At 42.9% G+C, this 27,489-nt stretch overlaps 1 protein-coding gene across 6 annotated transcripts in view; it reads left to right on the top strand.

The window, feature by feature from the left end:
- LOC139410978 (protein phosphatase Slingshot homolog 1-like) overlaps positions 1 to 22,078 on the top strand; it is a 67,005-nt gene extending 44,927 nt beyond the window's left edge. For 5 of the 6 annotated variants that reach the window (XM_071156723.1, XM_071156720.1, XM_071156724.1 and 2 more), the window contains 12 exons: positions 10,185 to 10,249; positions 10,924 to 11,045; positions 11,244 to 11,312; positions 11,651 to 11,716; positions 12,130 to 12,324; positions 12,508 to 12,601; positions 12,914 to 13,042; positions 13,441 to 13,487; positions 13,718 to 13,864; positions 14,307 to 14,507; positions 14,711 to 15,428; positions 15,586 to 22,078. In XM_071156723.1, the coding sequence (XP_071012824.1) occupies positions 10,185 to 10,249; positions 10,924 to 11,045; positions 11,244 to 11,312; positions 11,651 to 11,716; positions 12,130 to 12,324; positions 12,508 to 12,601; positions 12,914 to 13,042; positions 13,441 to 13,487; positions 13,718 to 13,864; positions 14,307 to 14,507; positions 14,711 to 15,428; positions 15,586 to 16,689 (2,957 nt within the window). In that variant the 3' untranslated portion in view covers positions 16,690 to 22,078. The remainder of the gene's footprint in view (positions 1 to 10,184; positions 10,250 to 10,923; positions 11,046 to 11,243; positions 11,313 to 11,650; positions 11,717 to 12,129; positions 12,325 to 12,507; positions 12,602 to 12,913; positions 13,043 to 13,440; positions 13,488 to 13,717; positions 13,865 to 14,306; positions 14,508 to 14,710; positions 15,429 to 15,585) is intronic. The other variant, XM_071156721.1, reaches the window with a different exon arrangement.
- Positions 22,079 to 27,489: the final 5,411 nt, after the last annotated feature.

The raw sequence follows: 27,489 nt of genomic DNA, 5'->3' as shown, positions 1-27,489 counted from the left end.
AGCACTCCCTGGCTTAACGACCTACAGCCTCGTTGGGGTAGGAAGTCCATATAAGGCGCGGGGGTGGAGTCAGCAACCTCAATTACCACTCCCCTCACCTCTCCCTGCTGTCTGCCACAATATTATTAATATTAGCTCTATGTGTGCATCCAAGGGCCAGCCGTGCTGCCCTGTTCTGAGCCAATTACAACCTTTTTGATAGTGTTGTTAAGAAGGCAGAGCATTGCTTAATTATAGACAGACTTCTCCCCATCTTAGCTGCTACTGCGTCAATATGTTTTGACCATGACAGTTTACAGTCTAGGGTTACTCCAAGCAGTTTAGTCATCTCAACTTGCTCAATTTCCACATGATTTGGTTGATCTTTAGGGTTTAATGAGGGTTTGGTTCCAAATACAATGCCTTTAGTTGTAGAAATATTTAGGGCAAACTTATTCCTTGCCACCCACTCTGAAACTAACTGCAGCTCTTTGTTGAGTGTTGCAGTCATTTCAGTTGCTGTAGTAGCTGACGTGTATAGTGTTGAGTCATCCACATACATAGACACTCTGGCTTTACTCAGTCAGTGGCATGTCGTTAGTAAACATTGAGCTCGTCTGATGCTTTCAGCTTACGGTTTGATATGTTAAGACAAATGTCTCAAGAGGGCGCCATCTGACCCATCTATCCTCTTCCCGCTCCTGCTGGCTTTAGCAGATTTTGCCATTACTCTCCTGAAGTTGCTGGTAATAGGAACAAGGAATCTGCAACCTTTCTCATGTTGAATGCCAATTTATCTTACCATTTCTACCGATCTGCGTGCCAGTTATGGTTTTCGTATGCATATTTTCATGAAACAGTTTCATTTAATTTATAATAATGTCATATCTCAAAATCATTGTCATGTGGTTAATCAAAATTCTATCTTAAGGAAACTTATACAAACCTAAAAAGTAACTCACTTTCAAGTGGTTATCAAAAGGGAGAGAGCTGGAAAGAATTTTCAAATACATTGCGGAACTATTGTCATTCTTAATTGATGTAAAAACAGACTTTGCAATGGATTAGTTCACCGAGATGGGCGCAAATATATATACTGTATTTACAGTGCCTTCGGAAAGTATTCAGACCCCTTGACTTTTTCCACATTTTGTTACGTTACAGCCTTAGTCTAAAATGGATGAAATAAATACAAATCCTCAGCAATGTACACACAGTACCCCATAATGATAATGAAAACAGGTTTTTAGAATAAAGAAAACAGTTACCTTTATTTACATACTGTAAGTATTCAGACCCTTTGCTATGAGACTTGAAATTGAGCTCAGGTGCATCCTGTTTCCATTGATCATCCTTGAGATGTTTCTACAACTTGATTGGAGTCCACCTGTGGTAAATTCAATTGATTTGGACATGATTTGGAAAGGCACACACCTGTCGATATAAGGTCCCACAGTTGACAGTGCATGTCAGAGCAAAAACCAAGCCAGTATTGTGTCGAGGCACAGATCTGGGGAAGGGTACCAAAAAATGTCTGCAGCATTGAAGGTCCCCAAGAACACAGTGTCCTCCATCATTCTTAAATGGAAGAAGTTTAGAACCACCGAGACTCTTCCTAGTGCTGGCCGCCCGGCCAAACTGAGCAATCAGGGGAGAAGAGTCTTGGTCAGGGAGGTGACCAAGAACCCAATGCTCACTCTGACAGAGCTCCAGAGTTCCTCTGTGGAGATGGGAGAACCTTCAGGCCAATCAGGCCTTTATGGTAGAGTGACCAGACGGAAGCCAATCCTCACTAAAAGGCACAAGACAGCCCGCTTGGAGTTTGCTAAAAGGCACCTAAATAAAGACTCTCAGACCATGAGAAACAAGATGCTCTGGTCTGATGAAATCCAGATTAAACTCTTTGGCCTGAATGTCAAGCGTCACGTCTGTAGGAAACCTGGCACCATCCCTGTGGTGAAGCATGGTGATGACAGCATCATGCTGTGGGGATGTTTTTCAGCGGCAGGGACTGGGAGACTAGTCAGGATTGAGACAAAGATGAACAGAGCAAAGTACAGAGAGATCCTTGATGAAAATCTGTTCCAGAGCACTCAGTACCTCAGACTGGGGCGAAGGTTCACCTTCCAACAGGACCACGACCCTAAGCACACAGCCAAGACAACACTGTGGTGGCTTCGGGACAAGTCTCTGAATGTCCTTGAGTGGCCCAGCCAGAGCCCAGACTTGAACCTGATCGAACATCTCTGGAGAGACCTGAAAATAGCTGTGCAGCGACGCTCCCCATCCAAACTGACAGAGCTTGAGAGGATATGCAGAGAAGAATGGGAGAAACTCCCAAATACAGGTGTGCCAAGCTTGTAGCGTCATACCCAAGAAGACTCAAGCCTGTAAGCGGTGCCAAAGGTGCTTCAACAAAGTACTGAGTACTTATGTAAATGTGATATTTCAGTTTTTTATTCTAAAAACATGTTTTTATATTTGTCATTGTGGGTTATTGTGTGTAGATTGATGAGTAAAATAATATTTTAATACATTTTAGAATAAGGCTGTAACCCAACAATTTTGAAAGAGTCAAGGGGTCAGAATACTTTTTGAAGGCACTGTATATTTGTTACTGCTCGATTCTAACAATCTTGGTCAACCAACAGCCTAATGACCAAACAATCAACCAGTTGACAGTTGGGGTCAGCCCTATTTGGCAGTCATCTATTTTGTAACTTAGTCATCTATCTGCGAGTCTATTCAAAGCTTCAATGTCTTGCAAAGCCTTATGGTAAACCATAGGACCTAGTATAAAAGGATATGAGTTTAAATTTTTTTTAAAAATCCCACCAGGTAAGCTAGTTGACAACAAGTTCTCATTTGCAACTGCGACCTGGCCAAGATAAAGCATAGCAATTCGACACATACAACAACACACGAGTTACACATGGAATAAACAAAACATACAGTCAATAATACAGTAGAACAAAAGAAAACAAAAAGTCTATATACAGTGAGTGCAAATGAGGTAAGTTAAGGCAATAAATAGGCCATGGTGGCAAAGTAATTACAATATAGCAATTAAACACTGGAATGGTAGATGTGCAGAAGGTTCCAGTGTTTAGCCACCCATATAATGTAAAGTACGATATTTCAAGTATGATTCTAAGGCAAAGGTTTTAATTGGTTAAAAACAAGATCCTGCAGCTGCTTGGGAGAGCTTAACATGCACTCTCAATATCACAGAGAACCAGGTTTTTTTTCTCCCAATGCTGTTCTAGTTTTACTCTGTGAGCTAATATTTTGTTCATTTGATTTCAGTTGGTTTCTCATTTTTGGTTTCCATGTTGAAGTGAATTCAAATGGAATTTGGAATGGTTTGCGTCACCAAGTGAATTGACTGAACTTGAACACAATCAGGATTGACTGCTAGCCCGCATTGAGTGATTGAGTTGGTAGGCAGTTATTGGAGGATGCAGTCATGTGTTTCTTATAGAGAAAGTGCTGCATTTGGAAAGTGAACAGTCCCATTTTTTTTTATAGGTTGTTTTCTGTACGACAGAATGTTTTCAAACAGGATTGGATAATCTCCTTAGCCTGGCCTTTGGGTAATGTTTATCCTGTAGCCTACTGCCAGTGAACATTGCGCCTTGTAGTTAGAATACTTAGCGGTGCCCTCAGGTTGTGAGGTGACTGATTTCCGATCCATGAGCTGAGGCCACACTGTGCGGGTTCCGTCTGCCTGAGTAACCAACCATTGCTGGCCCAAATCTTACTGACCACTATCTTTTTGTTAGAGCTGTAGTAGTGGCAGGAGATGTCATGAAAACACCAGCCAGTGAAGAACTTGCAGAACTTCCAAAACAAAAAGAAAGATACCTGCGTGTCAACTGATGTCGGCCTCAACCAAACCAAATTTAGAGATTAGCATTTGTCTCGGTTGTGAGTCTGAGCTGAGCTGAGAACTCCTGTAGCCCCTGGCTGTTAAGGCCCAGAACAGTTGCAGAGTAAAGTACTAACTTATTAATACATGTAAATGAATATATGTCTGAACGTGTCTTTATGAGGCGTCTACCTATGGATGCGCCATGAAGCAGGGGAACATGCCCAGAGCCAGCGTGGCGCCGACAGCTGTAATTACAGCCGCCCAGGAGGAGAGGACATAGTTTGTTTGCCAGTCATCAGAATACCTTGACTGACACATGTTTGGCTGCCACTCTATACTGATCACTGTAGTGGTTAGGGTTGTCATCTAACGCCGCCATATCGAGTAGCCCTCCCTTTTTTGCTGTCTCTCTTAATGTCTCCCTCTCTACATAACTTAAAAGCATACCTAATGTGTATTGGGGTGCACAATCGTGGATTGATTTGAAAACCACTAGAAGAGTCTTAAAATGTATTCTAAAACTCACAGGCAGCCAGTGCAGAGACTTTAAAACCGGTGTAATTGCTGCAGCATTCTGTATGTTTTGCAGTTGACCAGTGGCTTTCTTGGGTACACTAGACAGAAGAGCATTGCAGTATTACGCCGCTGTCCGTTCTGAATCTGCAACGTAATTTTGGTCATTCTGACTGAAATGTTCTGTTACCGAAATCCCTCATTTGTTTTATGAAAAACATTCCCTATTCCCTCAACCCTGTAAGCATCGTATGCATGTAGGGCCTGACCTGTAGTCTATCATAATCACATCAGTAAATTGGTTATAACAAAATCCGAACACAGTAATGGCGACAGAAAAATGGATCCCGAGGATGTGAAAAAGAAAAACGGGCAAATGTTTGTTGGTTTCTCAGGAGGGAAAGTGGATGTCAGATCTGTGGAAGACATTTGACTTAGTTGTGGAAACTACTGGATATCAATAAAAGGAGGGCATATGAGCAAGTGTTTTCTGAGTATTATGTTGCCAAACAATTGCTGTTAGATTACAATATTATTTTAAAAAATGACCATTTAGAACAGTGTAAACAACACTAAATAAGTGTACCAGAGAGAATGTCTAACGGGGAAAAAATATATATAAATATATAAAGCCTTTATTACAGCAGACTGAAAACAGTTGCATTCGTGAATTGCGGTTTATTTATTGTTTAGACTAATTATTCAAAGCTCCCTTCATTTAATTTTAAAACTAAAATGCTTGACTGCATTTCACAGCATGAATGTCTCGTGTGATGACATGAATGAATGAATGATTGATAAGGTAGAATTTATATTGAATTATAGGCCTAATGATAACTACGTTACTTATAATTATAAAGATGATCATAATAATAATTGTAATTATAACAATAAGAAGGAGATCAAGAAAAAGGAGTGAATAGGAGCGAGAGCTACTTGCATATTATGTGTGACAAACAGGTGCTGTTAGATTACAATATTATTTTTCTGCCTGTTTGGAACAGTGTAAACAACACCAAATAAATTATAAGTTATCCGTTCTAATATTTTTTTTAAAGCCTTTATTACAGCATAGCAAAGATTTAAAAACAGCCGAATCTGTGAAACTGCTTTATCCAACATTTTGCTGTTGCATGAGGCTTGGTGCTCACGGAAACAGTAGGCTATTAAACAAACACTCAAACAGGCAACAGAAGCAAGATCAGTCTTATTTATGTAGATATATGTGGATGATTTCTAAAGCCAGGCACATTTAACAGTTAGGCTTTTTATTATAGACCTTATTAAATCTCCTTAATTTTCTAAGACAATTAGGCTAAGGCAAGGGCTGTTTCCTCATCTCTGCTGCCTCCGCCGCTTTGTTCTCAATCCCAATTTGCCGGTTAACTTTGCTATTATGCACAAAACAACATAGGGAAAGGCACCAATTCAAGGAAGATTATGGTTCAGAACCGCGGACAGCGACCGTATCCAACCCGGGAGAAAGCACATTTGTTATAAAATAATATTTGATTTATTAGTGTTGCACCATTATTTTTTGCATAATATAACCTTATACAATTTCAGTATCACATGTCTTAGAGTGATGGACTGTGCCATCCCTGTGGTCTCCGCAATGGATTAGTCCACTGAGATAGGCGCGAATCAGGTGTCTTGTGCACCTTGACAAAAATCAAAATATTTGCGACTGCTCGACCAAAAACATCTTGGTCGACCAACAGCCTATTGACCAAGCAATCGACCTGTCGACTAAATGGGTTCAGCCATTGTCAATGTTCTAGGTGAATGGAATAAGGCGGAGTCAGACGCAGGACACGAGTATGAGTAAAGCCACGATATTTACTCAAATTCAACAATAATCCAACAAGGGTAAACATAAACAATCCAGATCACGTACACGGAACCACTTGACAAAAACAATCACACACAAAACAACAGGGGAAGCCAGAGGGTTAAATAAGGAACACTGATAATGGAATGGAAACCAGGTGAGTATAATGAAGACAAAACAAAACGAAAATGAAACATGGATCAGTGGTGACTAGAAAGCCGGTGACGTCGACTGCCGAACGCCGCCCGAACAAGGAGAGGAACCAACTTCGGCGGAAGTCGTGACAGCCATAGTTGGCTCTAAGATCATTTAAAACTTTAACTAAGGCTGTCTCTGTGCTGTGGTGGGCACGGAAACCAGATTGGATTTTTTAAATAATTGGTACTTAAAAAATAATCTAGCTGTTTCAAAACCAATTTCTCCAGAATTTTGCTTAAGAATGGAAGGTTGGAGATGAAAAAGATGAAAATTGCTAAGAGCTGAAGAATCTAGATGACTTTTCTTCAGAAGAGGTTTCACCATAGCAGTTTTAATGCATTGGGGAAAGTGCATGAACAGGGAGTGATTAACATTAGCTTGCACTTATTCAGATATGCAATTTAAAACCGTTTCAAAGACGTGGTGGGGATTCATTTTCCCTAAATTTTTTAGGCACTGAGCAAATTTCAGGTCTGCTCAACACAAACTTGAGATTTGTGAAAATTCGGTGAACACTGGGGAGGCTGTACTCGCTTTAAGTTACAGTTTTAACAGTGGCCATGTCGGCAACTGTGGCTATTTGATCATAATGTAGGCCTACCAGGGTGGCTTACAATAAAAAAACAATGGAGAAAATGCATCCCATAACATTTTAACATGGAAATAGCTGTTCTATCGTTCAGCCTACAGTAGCAGCCAATGTTTGGTGTTCAATGTCGGCCTACATTCCATGAGACTTTTGGAAGAAAGAAAAAAAAAGCATGCAGGGGCTTGACATTGACCTGTGTATCCACTTGTCCTTCAGACAAGGAATTGACTGAAAATGTTGTTGTGTTGTTTGATGCAAAAAAACACTTTACAAAATAAAATATTTTATTATTACCATACCATTATTACAGAGAATCAGAAAAATGTTACTACCCTCTGCCTATTGCCTACTCAAAATACAAAACTGCCCATTTAAGACAAAAAAATGCTCTTTACCTGACTCTCTTCAAAGATGTCAATACGTTTTGTGCTCTCTCACCTATGGCTGACTACAAATGATCTATAACTGAGCTAATGACTCACAAACTTGCAACGGACAAAATGTGCACACATGGCTACATCCAGCTCTCGCTTTGATCTCAAAACAAGTGCATCTACTCACGACTGCTCATGCTGTTAACACAGTCCAGTTCAAAGTAAATCGTACGGATCAATGGTCTATTTGCTTATAGATCTACTACAGCTCTGATTGTTTATGCCACACCGGTCTGTGTACAGTAGGGGCTAAGTAGTGCTTGTCAATGCAATAGAATCATACTCCGATGCGTTCTGCCTACAACAAAATCTCTTGCATAGTTAGATTTGTTTCGGTATGCTGCATTGAGAGTGGCTAATATTGTGTGGATTCGATATCAATTATCACAGTAAAGGGAAATGTAGATAATGTTAACAGGGAAAACACTGGAACAGTGGTCACCAACCTTTTCTGAGTCAAGATTACTTTGAGTCAAAATGCAAGCCGAGATCTACCGCTCGTAAGCCTATGCAACATTAACCAATTAAAAATAGTACTTTAGCAATGAGGTTTGTGCAGTAAGCTATAGGCCCAATACATTATCACCGCATATTGGCTTTGCTTGAATTTCCCTGCCAATGCATTGTTGTTTGGGCAATTAAAAAATATATATATTTCAAAATTTAAGGTAGGCTATCTGATCACACCGGTAATAGATCCGTTGTTGTATTACTTGTGAAGCACAGCTGAGTGAGCGTACATTTAAATAATTTGCTTTTTATTTTACTGGGCTGATGGTCACCTCTCAACATCCCTCCGCTCTACATTTCCTCCAATGACACTGGCCAAAAAGGTACACCGTCTTCCAGCTGATGGCAGAACTCGAGTCTCACCACATTATTTCTGCCTCAATGCCAAATTCATGTTGTTACTCCTATGAACAGAGAAAGTTTAATATTCCTTTACATTAAAAAAGAACCAAGCTGCTAATAATAACAACAAAATAAAGTTATAGTTACACTTCCCTACTCATTCATTACTGCTGCAGTGCTTGTTGAGGCACTGAGTGGAAATGGAAGAACGTGCATTTAATGACTTATAAAAGTGTTGAATACAAAGTGTTGACAGTGCTGAGTGAGAACGTAAACATGAACGTACTTATAAAAGTGTTGAATACAAAGTGTTGACAGTGCTGAGTGAGAACGTAAACATGAACGTACTTATAAAAGTGTTGAATACAAAGTGTTGACAGTGCTGAGTGAGAACTTAAACATGAACTCACTCATAAAAACAGCAACACTTTGCTGTATTTGTTGACAGTCTCTCTCTAGTCATGGTTTTAAACGTTTTGGAATCTCACAGTATCAACTTAGCTGTAGCTTTCTTTTATGCCTGCTATGTTAGTGCGGACATGGTCATCTGAGCCATACGATCAGTCAGCGGTAGGTTTATAGTGCACCTGATATACTCTCTGGGCTGCCGGGAAGGCAGAGTTTATACCTTCAGACACATGAAATGGTTCAAAATTGCAACAGTTTTCCTACCTGGCATGCAGGGCAGCTGAATCGGGTGCACCTACTGTCAACAACCCGAGACAACAAAAAATAGGAACACAACGATCGTTTAAAAAATTTTTTTTTACAGAAATGTTCAAAGGCATGTGCAATGTCTGCTTTATTGTAATATTTACCCATCTACCAATAGGTGCCCTTCTTTGTGTGGTATTAGAAAACCTCCCAGGTCTTTGTGGTTGAATCTGTGTTTGAATTTCACTGTCGGCTGATGGACCGTAAAAATAATTGTATGTGTGGGGTACAGAAATGAGGTTGTCATTCAAAAATCATGTTTAACACTAGTATTAAACACAGAGTGAGTCCATGCAACTTTTGTGACTTGTTAAGCAAATGTTTACTCAAAGGGGTTGAATACTTATTTACTTTTTTCATTTTTATTAATTAGTAAACATTTCTAAAAACATAATCCACCTTTTACATTATGGGGTATTGTTTGTAGGCCAGTGACCAACAAAATCTTAATTTAATCCATTTTAATTTCAGGCTGTAACACAATAAAATGTCAAATGTCAAGGGGTGTGAATACTTTCTGAATGCACGGTATGTGGGTTTTTGGTAAAGGAATTACCAGGCACAAGGTAATATTTCTTAAACTTACAGAAGGTAAACAATTTCTCCAAAACGAAATATATGTTGATATTAGTTGGCAGTGGTCTTTACGTCAACATTATTGTGTTTTGATGTATTTCTGATACCTTTTAAGATTTTTCCTAAGAGTCCTTTTCTTTCTGAATCCAGAAATCAAAGCCTTTACTTATGCCTAATTGTTAAGATGGACAATTAAAAAAAAAATATGGATATCCCTTCATTTCCCCAAAAAATATACGCTCTTAACTTTAATTTAATACCCAATTTGATATGCTCCTATGAACTTCACATGTTGGTGTTCATGGATCCTTTTACATGGAAATGCCCAATACCCAGTTCTGGAGGGCATTGTTCTCTGCTATGTAACCTTTCATGGCACTAGCAAATTGTGCCTGCAGTTGCTCACTCACTCAACGATAGAGTGCATTAAGTTGTCATTTATGTTCTCACTCAACATCCATTGCCCATGCCATGATGAGTGATGTTCAGTTTCCTAATGTCAAAGATTTATTTTATATGACTAAGATGTATTTATAATCACAATAAACCATGTTATCTGATGACACTAACCAACCAGGTCTTTATTTATTATTTTTAACTTTTTTTCCTGTTCTTCTCTTTCAACAGGAGACTTACCTCAGCACCTGCAGGTGATGATCAACATTCTTCGCTCGGAGGACCGAATCAAACTGGTAAGAGACAACACACACACTTCCCCACAACCCTGGCCAGTGACTAACCACCTGGCACCATGACATAGTCAACCTGCCTGAATGCTTTTTATTGTGTACTAAATACTTTCATTTTTTTTATTTCACCTCTGTGTACTAAAGACTTGTTTGCTCACTGTAATTATTAGATAATGAGAACATGTTTGAACTCACACAGAAGAGCATTACCAAGTGTTTCCATGGTGTCTGTGAAATGGAGAGTTTATTAGTTTATCTACCACTATGTTCTCACACTCCATTGGAATGATGCCTCCCATGTATTAACAAACTGATTTGAATGTAAGAGATTGCTTTATAGGATTGGTGTGTGTGTGTGTGTGTGTGTGTGTGTGTGTGTGTGTGTGTGTGTGTGTGTGTGTGTGTGTGTGTGTGTGTGTGTGTGTGTGTGTGTGTGTGTGTGTGTGTGTGTGTGTGTGTGTGTGTGTGTGTGTGTGTGTGTGTTACGGTTGGACTGTGTGGGTGTTATGCCCATGTCTTGTGCATGATGCAGCAGCCCGTGTGTACCCTCTATGTTCAGTCAGTTTGTATGACCTTTATATCAGATTCACATGTTGGGAGAGGTGCGTGGACAGGTAGGCAATGTAGCCTCGTTGTTTGTGAAAGAGTTGATGAAACTGTCACGTCCCCTGCTACAGGCGGTGCGGTTGGAGAGTGCCTGGTCAGACAGAGTGCGTTACATGGTGGTGGTGTACACCAGCGGACGACAGGACACGGAGGAGAACATCCTGCTGGGCATAGACTTCAGCGACAAGGACTGGTGTGTATGGGTCTGTGCCTTGGCCAGCGTATGTGTGTGTGTGTGTGTACGTGTGTGTGTGTGTCTCTTTCCTCACTTGCTATGGTCGTCCTTGATGCCAGCTGTTAGACCCTTGTTGTTGTTGTAGCAGCATCTCCATTTGAAGTCAAACCAGGTGTGTTGATCTGCTGGGAACGTGTCTTTTTGTGTTGTTCCCAGTAAAAGCTGCTCCGTTGGCATGGTGCTGCCTCTGTGGAGTGACACCAAGATCCATCTGGATGGAGACGGGTGAGCGAGTCCCCCATAGACAAACAATTGTTCTGTATCTGTGACCCCACTGTCAGACTACAGCCCCCTGCTGTACACTCTGGAGAGAAACAGCTCTGTTTGCGTAACTCTGTAATAACTGGAATACCTGTAACTGGAATACCAGTAACTGGAATAACTGGAATACCTATAACTGGAATACCGGTACAGAAAAAGACACTGAGCTCACCACAGACTAATGTGCTAAAATTACTTTGACCTCCACATGTGTTTTGATAGAGAGTTATGTTTTAGTGGTTACTAGGTATGAATCAGTGTGTGATCAGGGAGAGTCATTGCCTGTCTTGTGTCTCCCTCAGGGGTTTCAGTGTGAACACAGTGAGCCGGAATCATGTCTTCAAACCTGTGTCTGTACAGGCCATGTGGTGAGTAGACACAGCTGTAGGAATGACTGCTTAATACATTGTTGTTAATGAAGCAATCCCACATCAATACATTGGCTGCTGAATTCATATCAGACCACACAGTTGAGGCATTTCAAAAATACTCTGCCAAATACTGGTGTAGAGATGCAGGTGCATGCATCAATCAATCAATCAATCAAATGTATTTTATATTTCCCTTTTTACATCAGCAATTGTCACACAGTGACACACTTTACAGATACCCAGCCTAAAATGAATGCCATTTGTTCATGTGAATCAGCTCATTACCCATTAAAAGCCTATTGGTAGAAAATGATTATACTGCACCAAATTTCTCCCAGATTAACAAAGATGGTTGATTGAAGATAAATTGACCTACTTTGACCAGAGTCTCTTTCTAACCCCTGTCCCAGGTCGGCTCTGCAGATCCTTCACAAGGTGTGTGAGGTGTCCCGCAGGTACAACTACTTCCCCGGGGGCATGGCCCTCACCTGGATGGGTTACTATGAGAGCTGCATCGCCTCAGAGCAGAGCTGCATCAACGAGTGGAACGCCATGAGAGACCTGGAGACCTTGCGGCCTGACTCTCCCACCATGTTTGTCGACAAGTGAGTCTACAGAAATTGCAAATGGATATGAAATAACGTGAATAGTTTCACACAAAGTCAAACATGTAGAACGAGATGGACAGTAGAGGAAACGTGTGATGGTCTGCTGGTCCTGACTGACCCATTGACTGAGAGTAGAGTAGTGTGCTGATGAAGCCTGTGTGTCTGTCTTTGCTGATGCAGGCCCACGGAAAGGGAGCGGACAGAGTGCCTTATCAAAGCCAAACTCCGTAGCATCATGATGTTCCAGGACCTGGAGAACGTCACCTCTAAACAGGTAAGCAGTGGGGAGGGATGAACTAAATGCACACATTAGCTGTGTGCCCTCCCTTTATAGTGCACTGCTTTTGACCAGGCCAATAGGGCTCTGGTCAAAAGAAGTGAACAAAATATGGAATAGGGTGCCATTTGGGACACAGTATTGAAAACAAGCATCTTTGCATTACAGCCTTACTGACTTGAAGTGTAGTCTTCAGTCAATTTCGACCAGACATTATTTGATGTATTTGAAACTGTAGTCAGGAATATTACAAGTACAAATGGTAGAATATCAAATGGTTGGGAGTTGATGAGTTTGCTGTCCCCTCAGATCCGGACGGAGCTGGAGCAGCATATGAGCTGTAACCTGATGCAGTACAAGGAGTTCATCGACAACGAGATGCTGCTGATCCTGGGTCAGATGGACAAGGCAACACTCATATTTGACCACCTCTATCTGGTTAGTCACCTGGCAACAACTCCTTATCCAGAACTGCTTGGTACCGCTCAATCTCTAGCTTGGTCCCAGATCTGTCTCTGCTCTTCCCAACTCCATTGCTGTCATTGTGAGAAGAATTTGGCATGCTAGCACAAACAGACTGGCACTCAGGCTACTCAAACTCTGCTTAATCTGATGAATAAAGTGCATTTTAGAGCTTTCTAATTGTTTGAGGTCGGATTATCTATTGTCTCAATGAGATCTGGCCTGCTGAAGCCATGATATTTGGCTGATACTGCTAGAAAAAGTAGTACTCTGGAAGAGCCACACTTGGACAGCCATAACTGTTCAGCATGTGGAGGAATTGACTGTGTATTTATGTGCAGTTAAGTCTGACATTTTTCCACGTTTGTTTGCAGGGATCTGAATGGAATGCCTCCAATCTGGAAGAGCTTCAGGACACTGGGTAAGTACAGCCTTTTCCTCGCTTCCAAACATTTCTATTCCATAGAGTGAATCCATTATTGGCTGTCATGTCTCCAACACTGTCAATGGACTTTTTCAGAGGCATTAAAGTTGTCATGAACACGATTAGTTGTCACGAAGGTTGCCTCATCGATTAGAACATAGATTAGTCATTGGTGTGAGTCAGAATATTGTGGGAGTATTATGGGGTAGTGTCTGTCTCTTCACCAGGGTGGGCTATATCCTCAACGTCACCAGGGAGATAGATAACTTCTTCCCAGGAACATTCTCCTACCACAACATACGGGTCTATGATGAGGAGACGACAGACCTGCTTGCTCACTGGAACGAGACATACAACTTCATAGTTAAAGCAAAGTAAGTCATGTTTGCCTCAACAGGTAAGAGGGATGGAAAGGACAGAGATATTGCGAGGGATAGAGCTGATAAAGCAAGCTATTATTTACCATAACACACATAATCCTTTTTTTATTCATACATTCATTTATTCTCTCTTGGTCAGAACCACGTTGGTTCATGTATCTTCCTGCTGTTTCATTTGAGGTACAGTAATAGTAGCTTACAGAGAACTGTGAGTGACTTGACTGGGGTGTAATTAGGGTAATTCGAGGCAGTGTAGGACCAAGTCTGTGACCAAAGTTGTCCTAGAGAAGGAAGCTGAAGATGGTTACCACTAGCAACACAAAGACTGTCATTATCTTTGCCACAGACAGAGAACAGTCATCTGAGTGACTGAACTGGCTTAGGATTCTAGTCTGATTCTCCTAACTATACATTCACGGTGTGTTAACCCTACCAGGAAGAACCACTCCAAGTGTCTGGTCCACTGTAAGATGGGTGTCAGCCGCTCGGCCTCCACCGTTATTGCTTACGCCATGAAGGAGTATGGATGGTCACTGGAGAAGGCCTTCAACTTTGTCAAGCAGAAGAGAAGCATCACACGGCCCAACACAGGCTTCATGAGACAGCTGGCTGAGTACGAGGGCATCCTGGATGCCAGGTACAGTCACACTCGACTACACCCCCTGTAATTACCCTGTAATAGCCCAGATCAACTAGGGTAGCCCAACAAGGGATCAAAGCACTGAAATAGTGCCCTAGATTATAGATTTTTCTGTATGTTCTATGTGTATTATTTGAGCATATCTCCCATGCTCCTCCTTGCCCAACCCCCCCCACCCCACCTCTTTTGTCCACTTCCAGTAAGCAGCGTCACAACAAGCTGTGGCGTCCTGACCGCCCCGACCCAGACTGTGACCTCCATGAGGGACTGCAGGCCCAGTGCTGTGGGGGGGAGTACCCAGCGAACCGGACCCCTGAGCCGGGGATGTCCCCCTGCTATGAGGAGGCTCGTGAGGAGAAGGGGGCGGCATGTCCCCTTTCCCCCTGCAGGATGATCAGTCTGGAGGTGGACCCCGCCTACAACAACTACTACTTCCGCAGGCTGTCTGACTCGGCTCTGGACAGTGACCCCTCCACGCCGGTGCGCGCTCCGCCCCTCCTGGACATGGAGCGGGTCTTCATAGAGATTGAGGACGTGGAGCGCGACGCCCTGCTGGATGACGAGGCCTTTGAGGGGCGGGAGGGCCTGCCGCTGCCACACTTTGGGCTGGCTGGGGTGGGGACGGCGGCCCAGACCTCTTGCCGAGGACCAGAGCCCCTGGAAGAGCTGCGCCTGCGTCTGGAGTTCAGCACCGTAGAGGAGGAGGATGAGGAGGAGGTTCAGAAAGATGAAGCAGAGATGGAGGCGTTAGCACAGCCAGGAGGAAGAGTGGGGAGTGCAGGAGGAGGTGATGGTGATGGAGAGGTGGAGATGGTTCAGGAAGAGGAGGGAGAGAAGGAGGGCAATGGGCTGGACCTGGTAACCCTGAACCAGAACTCCAACAATAACAACCACTTTAATACCCTGTCCAGCCTCAATGTAAGTGGGAGCGGTTTTCATTATGGTGTCTTCTGTCTCTGTAATATACAACCAATTCATATGTGTATAAATAATAGCTCATAATAAATAGATAACTACATTAGTAAAGAGTAATGATTATTCTTTGTTTCTGACTTCTTGTTTCCCCTCTGTTTAGGACACTGCTCCTTCCAAACCCGCTCACCCAGTCAAGCCTTCAGCCCTCTCGCGATCAGACAACAAGCCCAGCCATAACATGGATTCACTGACCCAAGATGCTGATCTCTGCCTTAACCCAACACACCTCCCCAGTGTCTCTGTGGAGGTCCCAAGTGCCACTCTCCCTCTCCCATTTACCTCCCCCGACACACCCTGTTCCCCCAGCCTGCTGCACCCCTGTGGCCCTCTGTGTGACTGTGCCAACTGTGCTGCACTGCCCTCTACACCTCTGCCTGATGCCCAGGACTCCCCCTGCTCTCTGACATCTGAGGACATGGCTGGTGAGGCCAAGGGTGAGGAAGGGAAGCTTTTAGGGGTCTCTGAACCTCTCCCAGTCCCAGAGCTGCTGGGACTGAGCCTGGAGGAGAAGAGGCCGGCGGTGGCCTGCTACGTGGTCCAGCAGCAGGAGACTCTTGTGCAGCTACAGAGGTCAGGGCTGGTCCGCCGAAGGGCAGAAAGGCTGGAGAGGCTGTCAGGTCTGTCCCAGGAGGGGCTTCATCCCTTAGAGCCTCTAGACAGCCCCCACTCAGGAGCCAGAGAGGGTCCTAGTCCTGTGGAGGTAGAGTTCTCAGCCTTCCCAGAAGACTTCCCCAAGTCCTCCACACCATGCCCAGTGCCCCTAGAGCTGCTGGTGGTTCCTCTGACTAACGAGGCCCTGCTGGGTGCAGTGGGGTCTGGGGGGCTGACGCCCAACTCTTCCCCCCATGGCTCCACACTGACACGTAGCTCCAGCAGTGACAGCATCCGCAGTGTCAGGGGCAAACCTGGCCTGGTGCGCCAGAGGGCTCAAGAGATCGAGACCCGCATGAGGCTGGCCGGCCTCACCGTGCCCTCAAGCCTCAAACGCTCCAACTCACTGGCCAAACTGGGCAGTCTCAACTTCTCGGCTGAAGACCTGTGCTCCGTCTGCTCCTCGGATGCAGGCACCCTCCTGCTCCTCTCTCTTTCCCCAGAGCCAGGCCTAGAATGGGAGTGCCCCTCCACCTCTTCCTCCGCCCAGCCCAGAGCACACAGGGACCAGACCACCCCAGAGAGAGCACTGTCCGTGGGTCCCAGGAGCTGACAGGAAGGATGGAGGGACACTCCTCCACCCATCCCTCCATCCCCCACTCTGAGCTGGGGAGGGTCACACAGATTTTGGAGAGGGGAGAGGGACAGTCTTAAAAAAACAAATGTGTATATAGAATTATACATGTATAAATAAACATTTGAATAATATAAATATATATTAATATAAATCCACATCATATTTAAGGAAAAATTAACAGAATCCAAATATTATACCATAATCCAGATGGTATTATGGTTAAAGCCTGCTCGGTATCTTGGTTAAAGGCTGCTCGGTATCTTGGTTAAAGGCTGTTCTTGCATGGAGCGCAATGAATGTGTGTGCAAAGATGAACCTCATACAGAAGACCTGGTCTCCATCAGGACTTAAAGTGGTTTTCATGTCTGGTCCTCTGCCTTTCTAGCTGTCCAGAGATCAGAGTTACAGCTTTATCATCATCATAATCATTATCATATTATCATCATCATAATCATTATCATCACCATCATATACCCTGCCTTTCACAAGCAGATACATTTTGTTTTTATCACAGACTTTATCATCACAATTTGTTGTTTACTTTGCCATTGGTTAATGTTAATTGTGGTGTATTTTGATGAAGTGCTGCCTTAGCCAGAGTTGATCATCAGATGATATTGATTTTGCTCTATCATTGGGCATAGTGCTCCCGAAGTTTCACCATGTGCTGAAAACAAAGGGGAGAAGTGGGTGTAGTTGTCTGTGTTGCATTTGTCACTGCTGTCTTGGGTTCAGTAAGCAGTATGAGACGCACATAGACTGTAAACTTGTCATAACACAAACAGCACCATTCATTCGGTGTGCATCATGTATTTTGGAGAGATGTCGTGATAGGTCAAATGTATGTGACATCATCATATCGGGTATGCTAAAACATTTTCTTCCTCTTGTCACCTCAGTGTTAATGACAATCCTTTACAGGTTGGAGGCTGTTACCAACGATGTGATATTAGAAATGTATTTAAAAAATCATACAAGCATAGAGTCTAGCTCCTCTGCTTCTGAGCCTGCATTGTATTTTGGTATTTGCATAAAAACGTTGATTCGTTTTGGATGAGCCAAATATATATCAGAAATCATTTTCAAACAATTCAGATCCCAAAACATAGAATACAAAAACAAAAAGACCATAGCCCCCTCCTGCAAGTACTGCAGTGTGATTCCACTTCTGTAAGAAAAGTAATTCCTTCATCATAGTCCCCTCCATTTCTGACACTTTCATGGTATAATGTCCTCCAAGCTTCCAACATGTCCCTGTGTCAAAACATCCAGATATCATTCCAAGAATCTTATGGGACCATTCAACCTCTGTGACATCACGGTGATGTGGTGCTTTTCATTTTGTTCAAGTAGTTCTACAGATCCCGCTCTTGTCAGGTGAGAAGTTCACATGCTTTGTCATAGAGATCCTACATCTCTACGGGCTGTATGTTGTATCTATATAGGATCTCTATGGGCTGTATGTTGTATGCAGGGTAGTCCGTAGTTGTCTGGTTTATAGTCTTAATAGGGTTGTCTCCTGAGCCCCCCATACTGTACCTGGACTCTCACCCGAGATTCAACAACAGTAGAGTACATTGAGAATGATATGATGACACAGCCGAAGGGGCTGGAGAAAAGCCATTCCCTTTACAACATCTTGCAGCTCCTTTCTACCCTCTCTTCCTAACATGGATTAGCCTATGTCTAGGCCTGGATTTACCCGTGTAGTTGTACAGGTCCTTTCTGAGACTGGCTACACTGAACGCTAGTCTTATTAGGGGTTCAAGTATCGAAGCTGAGAGAAACCCTGTTGTATTTGTTGGCGTTCATTGTTATACCGGTTCTTTCTGCAAGGAAAATGAACATGCAAATTCCTGTGTGATGGTAAGGCTGAGGAGGGTACAACTTGGCATGATGGGAAAGGCCCATAGTCCACACCGTCTCATGCAATGCCACGCCAGGGCCTCATGGTGGAGCTATATCAAGCGCTTAAAATTTCACATTTTGGAAAGTCATGCCCCTTATCCCATGTGACCAAGAGTCCTGAAATTCAGTACACAGGTTTCTCTCCTCACATGGAACACATTTTCCTCAAGATCCCATAAGGTCCGCTATGATGGATTTTCTGCCATTTTGAATTTTTTGAAAAATACTTAAATTAAATCTCCGGAACCACTGGTCCGATCAGGTTGAAACTTGATTTATAGCATCTATGGACCAAGGTCTCTCAACGCAATATTTTCCTGGCTAGCATCTGAAAGAACACGGACCAATAAACATTCAAGTGGGCGTGACCTGGCACATAAATGCATAAAAATCTGACACGGTTATTCGTATTGTAACAACTTGCTATACATGTTCAAAACCCTGTCTGGACTTAACGTATGCAAGCACATTTAGATCGACCACACAGTGGCTATAATGGGCAAATATTTATATCTCTTGATCTGTTTGACTTAGTCGTAAAATTTGGCACACATGCTCAGGGAGGTGAGTCTAGCTAGTCTGTAGAGTATGGTTCTATTTGGCCGCATGGGGTGCGCTGTTGGACATGAGAAATAATACATGCGAGCTCATTGGCTTAGCGGCCATATTGTTTGAGCTAGATATTCTTATTTGAAGACGTGTCTATAGATGCTAAATACCAAATTTGGTGCTGATCGGTCCAGCGGTTCTGGAGAAGATGTTTAAAGTAGTCAACATTTGAAAAGGTCCAAAATACATCAAAAGCATGTTGCATGATCTGTTGGATTTTGAGTTCTGATATTTGGAAAGCGTGGGAAGGAGTACAGAAGTGGCTCGCCCTAGGGTGACTTGTTTAATTTGCTCTGGGGCCATAGCTTGAACCCCGGCATGGCTGCTTGCTTATATGTTAAACTGCTCTCGGTCAGGTTTATAATTTGAGCAGGGAACTCACAGGATTCCCCACCTGCGTAACTTATTTTTGATCCATGATCCTTTATTGCATCTGAGAACTGAGTTGTGCTGCATAATTGAATTTGTGAGCAGTTGCATTGGGAGTTGTACAAAGTCTTCTTCAGGTTCCAGAGAACGTTTTTCTCTGATCTTTCCTCTGAGGGTCACACCATTCCTCATGCATGAAGTCACGAGCCATGTGTCATTTCACTTCCATCATTCTTCTTTCTCTCCCTCTTTCTGTATCACTACTGCTGTCCTGAAAGTGTCCCGCTGACTATTTCACATTCTATGTCACCCAATTCATTCCACTCAGCTTGTCTTCATCCATAAGTGAAAAGAATAGAGGTTCTTTATGCAACATCTTGCTACTTTGCCATATGTTTTTTTACAAAAATGTTGCAGTCAAATATTTTGTTTTGAAAATATTTTTTAAGTTCAGTATTTGTGTTTGTGCATGAGAGTGGCTACATGGTTACTGTGAAGTGAAAATAAACTTTTAAACACATGAATAGGTTCATATTGCACATGCATTTCTCCCACACGTATGAGAGCACATGAAGTATGTACTGTATGTTAATATGTATGTACAGTAGTTGATGACGTTGCATAAGATACTGCTGTATAGTACTGTATGTATGTGTCTGGTAACATGGAGAGCACAGACTTAGTTCTTCCCAATGACTCCAGTTCCTGTGCGGACACACACACTGTTACTGCAAGCGGTGTCCTTCCAGTTTTAATCAGTTGTACTGTGTGTGTCTGTTTGTGTATGTATGTACATATGCTATTTTATTGAAATGCTGTGTCAGAGATGCCTGTTTCTTTTTTGTATGGTTCTATTGGGCACAACCCATACAGCCACTTACCGCTGAAATCTTGAATTGAAAGTGTCCAATTAGCTGGCACATTGCCTCTGTCTACCCAGGGTTCTCCCCAAAGAATGTAATAGAGGCGCTGTGCCACCTTGTGGACTAGCTGCGCCACTATGTAATATTTAGTTTTTAAGTCAATTAAAAATAAACATAGTACTTTATTTGTTATCATATACGATTTTTGGGGGGTCTAGATTGCAGTAAATGGCAGTTAAAGGTGTTAAAAAATGCCCAAATTCCTGGGGCGAACCCTGCTACCATGATAACATTTATGATGCATTATCAAGGAAAAGATACTGTGTAAATGTGTGTATTTGGTGTGGCACACAGAAACACTGATGTGCACATATACAGTACCTCTGTACTGTAGAGATGGCTCTGCAATGTTTCTCCCCAGTTTACACCCTTGCTGCTTTCATTACAAGATGAGGGTTTAGTTGCCGTTTCTCCTTCTCCGCTGTACAGTAGATCTCAGAAGGCAGAACGATGGATTTGCTTCCCAGGTGCAAGGCCAACATCTCTGGACAGCAGGGCTGTCCTATGGTGTGTGTGAATGTGTGTGCAATAATGTAATATGCACACTGTTTAAAATGTGAGTGGTAATCTGGTCCCTTTTAAAAATGTATGCCAACCTCTGTTGTGGGGTGTGTTCAGTTTGGCGTCTGATGCTGCACACAGTACAGATGGCGGTCCTTAGTGGTATATGAGTGTGTGAGCCATTAGTCCACATCCATTTAGGTTTAATTTATGGACACACAAGTGCCTTAGCCGGGAGACCAGAGGTATAGAGCTGTGTGTGTGTGTGTGTGTGGAGCTTCCAGTATTGCAGAGGGTTTGGATGGAAGGGTAGGGTAGATGCATGATGGGACACTCTGTGGCAAGACTTCCCTTTCGCTTTAGTAGAACAATGGCCCTGCATTTAGTCTCAGTTCTTTCATTGTTGTTATTTCTAGTAATAGACTTAGATGTGAAACAGGAATCTGAAACCTGGTGTTCCTTTTTTTTAACCTTCTGGTACATTCTTTGATTTGAAGAGGAAAAAAACGGAATCTCCTCTTCTCTTCCTTATCACGTTCACATGTCCATCAGGGTTGCCGAGACGGGATCTTGACTCCAAACTTGTTTGTGCCCTTTAAATGTGGAAGAAGATCAAAGTTCTATCCATGGGTGTTGTCACTAAATAGAGACACCATTGAAGCTGTTAAAAGATACAAAATGAGAATCAGAATGTCTTTTATTTATGTGTGTCTGTGATCTCTGTTACATCTTATGTATTGCACTTTTGGGAGAAACAGAAGTGATACAGTGGAATCATCCGCATTGTGTCATACCGATAGATGAGTGTTCCTATCACTAATGGTTTATGAAGCTTCTCATAGGCTTAAAGTCAAACCAATTTGGCAAAGATCACAGTGATAGGTTGCTCCACAGATTTTTGTTAAAGTTTATCTTTTTTTATATTGAAGTATGCAGTCATTTTTTTGTACTGTAATTTTGCTGTAGTTTGAATGCATATTGCACTTTTTTTTTAAACATTCGTTAAGATAATGTACTGTATCTGTTTATGAAATTAAATGTTTTTTCATGCTATCACAGTATTACATTTTTCTTCAATTTTTTTTGTTGTTGTCATATCTCCAAACTACTACTGTTTGAGACATTAGATCCACAACATAGCCTTTGATTTGCTAATTCACAGACAAACAGCAGGGAGAGGAGGCATGTGGTATCACAATCCCTGTCTTAGGATATATTTAATTTCTCCTGACATTGAACATGAAGTCACAAAGAGAGATGTGATAATAAATTGTATCCCAGTGACAAAGCCTGTCCACTGATTGCTACAGACCCACTGTGAGTAATGAAATATTTCATAGAGGGGAGGGGTTGACGTTGCTAAATATTGCTAAGTGCTTGGGTCAAGACTGCACGATTGACTGTAGTGGCCCACATCCTGAAATGAAATTGCATAATGCCCCCATCTGTATACCTTGGCAGGAGAGTGGCGTTATAATAACCAGATTATGTAGCGCTTGGCTTGACAGTCCCAGTTTGAAGCACTTTTGCTGCCGGCTCTGGTTGCTCCTGGCCTGTATGGTAGTGTGCGTGACTAATGATGGACCTTTCTTCATGAAATGGCATGTGTGTGGGGAGGAGGGGAGTGGAGTCATTCTTGCATTGCTGCGCTGTTACAGTGGGGTAAGTATTTAGTCAGCCACCAATTGTGCAGGTTCTCCCACTTAAAAAGATGAGAGAGGCCTGTAATTTTCATCATCGGTACACTTCAACTATGACAGACAAAATGAGAAGAAAAAATCCAGAAAATCACATTGTAGGATTTTTAATGAATTCATTTGCAAATTATGGTGGAAAATAAGTATTTGGTCACCTACAAACAAGCAAGATTTCTGGCTCTCACAGACCTGTAACTTCTTCTTTAAGAGGCTCCTCTGTCCTCCACTCGTTACCTGTATTAATGGCACCTGTTTGAACTTGTTATCAGTATAAAAGACACCTGTCCACAAACTCAAACAGTCACACTCCAAACTCCATTATGGCCAAGACCAAAGAGCTGTCAAAGGACACCAGAAACAAAATTGTAGACCTGCACCAGGCTGGGAAGATTGAATCTGCAATAGGTAAGCAGCTTGGTTTGAAGAAATCAACTGTGGGAGCAATTATTAGGAAATGGAAGACATACAAGACCACTGATAATCTCCCTCGATCTGGGGCTCCACGCAAGATCTCAAAGGGACCAGGACAACTGATCCGTGTAAAGGAAAGAATGAATGGGGCCATGTATCATGAGATTTTGAGTGAAAACCTCCTTCCATTAGCAAGGGCATTGAAGATGAAATGTGGCTGGGTCTTTCAGCATGACAATGATCCCAAACACACCGCCCGGGCAACGAAGGAGTGGCTTCGTAAGAAGCAATTCAAGGTCCTGGAGTGGCCTAGCCAGTCTCCAGATCTCAACCCCATAGAAAATCTTTGGAGGGAGTTGAAAGTCTGTGTTGCCCAGCAACAGCCCCACAACATCACTGCTCTAGAGGAGATCTACATGGAGGAATGGGCCAAAATACCAGCAACAGTGTGTGAAAACCTTGTGAAGACTTACAGAAAACGTGTGACCTCTGTCATTGCCAACAAAGGGTATATAAGAACGTATTGAGAAACTTTTGTTATTGACCAAATACTTATTTTCCACCATAATTTGCAAATAAATTCATTAAAAATCCTACAATGTGATTTTTTTTTCTCATTTTGTCTGCCATAGTTGAAGTTTACCTATGATGAAAATTACAGGCCTCTCTCACCTTTTTAAGTTGGAGAACTTGCACAATTTGTGGCTGACTAAATACTTTTTTGCCCCACTGTATGTGAAAGCCTTTAACACAACATGCTTCTCCTGAGGCTGTCAGTAGGACAAAAAATGCCATAACAGTGTGAGCTTAACAAGTATCAAAGCTTTTTAGGTTCTATATATACTGAACAAAAATATAAATGTGAAATGCAACAGCTCATATTATGAAATCAATCAATTGACATGAATTAATCCGGCCCTAATCTATGGATTTCACATGACTGAGCTAAGGCGCAGTCGGGTGGGCATGGGATGGCATAGGCCCACCCACTAGGGAGCCAGGCCCAGCCAATCAGAATTCATTTTTCCCCACAAAAAGGCTTTTATTACAGACAGAAATACTCCACATTTTCATCAACTGTCCTGGTGGCTGGTCTCAGATGATCTCGCAGGAGAAGAAGCCGGATGTGGAGGTCCTGGGCTGGCGTGGTTGCACGTGTTCTGCGATTGTGAAGCCAGATGGACGCACTGCCAAATTCTCTAAAACAAGGTTGGAGGTGGCTTATGCTAGAGAAATGCATTTTTTATTCTCTGGCAAAGCTCTGGTGGGCATTCCTGCAGTCAGCATGCCATTTTCACACTCCCTCAAAGCATGAGACATCTGTGGCATTATGTTGTGTGACAAAACTGCTCATTATTAGTGGCCTTTTACTGTCTCCAGCTCAAAATACACCTGTGTGATGATCATGCTGGGTTTTTTTACCCCCTTTTTCTCCCCAATTTTGTGGAATCCAATTGTTAGTAGTTACTGTCTTGTCTCATCACTACAACTCCTGTACTGGCTCGGGAGAGACGAAGGTCAAGAGTCATGCATCCTCCGAAACACAACCCAACCAAGCCGCACTACTTCTTAACACAGTACGCATCCAACCCAGAAGCCAGCCGCACCAATGTGTCGGAGGAAACACCGTACACCTAGCGACCTGGTCAGCGTGCACTGCGCCTGGCCCCCCACAGGAGTCACTAGTGCGCGATGAGACAAGGATATCCCTACCGGCCAAACCCTCCCTAACCCGGACGACGCTAGGTCAATTGTGCGTCACCCCATGGACCTCCCGGTCGTGGCCGGCTGCGACAGAGCCTGGGCTCAAACCCAGAGTCTCTGGTGGCACAGCCTTAGACCACTGCGCCACCCGGGAGGCCTCCTGATCATGCCGTTTAATCAGCTTCTTGATATGCCACACCTGACAGGTGGATGGATTATCTTGGAAAAGGAGAAATGTTCACTAACATGGATGTAAACAAATTTGTGCACAAAATTTGAGAGAAATAAGCTTTTTGTGCTTCAGAAAAATTTCTGGGATCTTTTATTTCAGCTCATGAAACATGAGACCAACACTTTACATGTTGCGTTCATATGTTTGTTCAGTGTAGTTGTCTGAAAACAACAGACTTTAATATTTTGCGCTATGTTTTTTTTTTTACACTCCCTTAAAACATAAATGAGATCAGATCTTCAGCCTCCAGTATTTATGCTGCAGTAGTTTATGTGTCGGGGGGCTAGGGTCAGTTTGTTATATCTGGAGTACTTCTCCTGTCCTATTCGGTGTCCTGTGTGAATGTAAGTGTGCTCTCTCTAATTCTCTCTTTCTCTCTTTCTTTCTCTCTTTCTTTCTCTCTCTCTGAGGACCTGAGCCCTAGGACCATGCCTCAGGACTACCTGACATTATGACTCCTTGCTGTCCCCAGTCCACCTGGCCGTGCTGCTGCTCTAGTTTCAACTGTTCTGCCTTATTATTATTGGACCATGCTGGTCATTTATGAACATTTGAACATCTTGGCCATGTTCTGTTATAATCTCCACCCGGCACAGCCAGAAGAGGACTGGCCACCCCACATCGCCTGGTTCCTCTCTAGCTTTCTTCCTAGGTTTTGGCCTTGGACTCCTTGGGAGTTTTTCCTAGCCACCGTGCTTCTACACCTGCATTGCTTGCTGTTTGGGGTTTTAGGCTGGGTTTCTGTACAGCACTTTGAGATATCAGCTGATGTACGAAGGGCTATATAAACACATTTGATTTGATTTTGATTTGAGGTAACTGTAACTCATTTGAGCTCCATGATAATGTTCTGTGGTGATTTTGATGGGAGGCCGTTAAAGGTGGTAGACAGCGTCAAATGTCATCCTTGGTCAGCAAACTGGTTAGCAGTCTCCCTTTGACTCCCTTTGCAGTTGGGCCGACTGCTATGCTCACAGATTTCAAAATGGTGAGAGGTGGATTGTGTTGATGAGGAGTTGGCATAATTTTGCAATGACGCAAACTCCCTAGAGTGTAATATCACACTATTCAAACACAAACAGGCACCGGTTGCCAGTGGCACTGGCCCTCAGACTCAATGCTAGCTGGCTGTCGGCTGGCCCTTCTTCCCCTGCTCCTGCAGCATATGTTGCTGGTGAATTCTTGGCTGCCATACCTCCCCCTTTGTTTTATTATCTGAGTAAGTATCCTGTTTTGGAAGTTACTATGGAGACCGGGGGAAAACAGAGACATTTCTCAGCTATTGTTCATCTCTCTTGCCTCCCTCCTTGTTAGTCAGGGGCCTTGGGTTGCCATTTACTGCAGCCGTACTCCACACAGAGGAGAGGAACTCACCCTCTGAGCCTCTCACACACATAAACACATACATGCACATTCTTTCAAGCTCTCCCTCTTTAAAACAGTCTTCTGGCGTGTATTCATATACGGCAGGCCATGGTAGGAGTATGTAAACACAATTGGGTAAGGAAGAGGACGTTCATCTTAACAGTCTGTATAGGTTAAGGAGTTCTATAGCTCATGGTGTTGGGATTCATCTGCTGAACCAGACCTCTCATGCTGTTTCCTAAGAGACTAGCAACTCTGCTCTGAAAAATCACCTCACAATCAAAGCCTACTCTGTCTGTGCCCTATTGAATATCCCTACAAGTGAAGATGACGCTCTGAGATGTTTCTAAATTTGGGTCTTCAAAGGCACAGTGCAGATAAAAATGAGATTTCCCTGTGTTTTATATATATTTCCACACTATGAGGTTGGAATAATACTGTGGAAATTATGATAATGCCCTTCTCGCGTAAGATCTGTTTGAAAAGACTGCCTGTTTTGGTGGGATGGAGTGTTGGCCTGCCTGGTGACATCACCAGGTGGTAAATTAGTTAATACACCAATAAGATAGAGAGTTCAAAACCTCTCTGCCAATAACAGCTAGGTTTTCAGTTTTCCCCTCCCCACTCAGTCAGTTCTACCAAAATTCTTGTTTGAGAAATTGCTCTTTGCCAACAAGCTATTTTTGTTTAATTTTGTGTAGGCCTATGCTTTGTTCCAACTTAAACCTGATGCGTTGTGGATGCACTATACCTGACCATGATAAGGGGATATCAGACGTCTAGTAAGGAACAGAACAATATGTCCAGAATTGGGGGAAAGGTGCTCTAGAACACAACATAAACACATCTTGAATTAGTTGATGAGGAGTAAGGCTCTGCATGGGGGATTTATAGATTTTACAGTTTTCAGTGTGTTTAGTATCTCACCACAGCATGGAAATGAGAAACTGGGAGTTTGGCCTTAATTGATAAACCTTGACGAGACACTTATTGTATTAGGCAAATGTGCTGTGACGTCCCAAGGCTGGAATATAAACCTCCCTTGCTAGTGCAGTTG

Source organism: Oncorhynchus clarkii, chromosome 6, assembly GCF_045791955.1.
Source record: "Oncorhynchus clarkii lewisi isolate Uvic-CL-2024 chromosome 6, UVic_Ocla_1.0, whole genome shotgun sequence".
Taxonomy (NCBI): Eukaryota; Metazoa; Chordata; class Actinopteri; order Salmoniformes; family Salmonidae; genus Oncorhynchus; species Oncorhynchus clarkii.
Note: the sequence above shows the minus strand (reverse complement) of the source record. Positions and strands in the feature narration are given on the sequence as shown.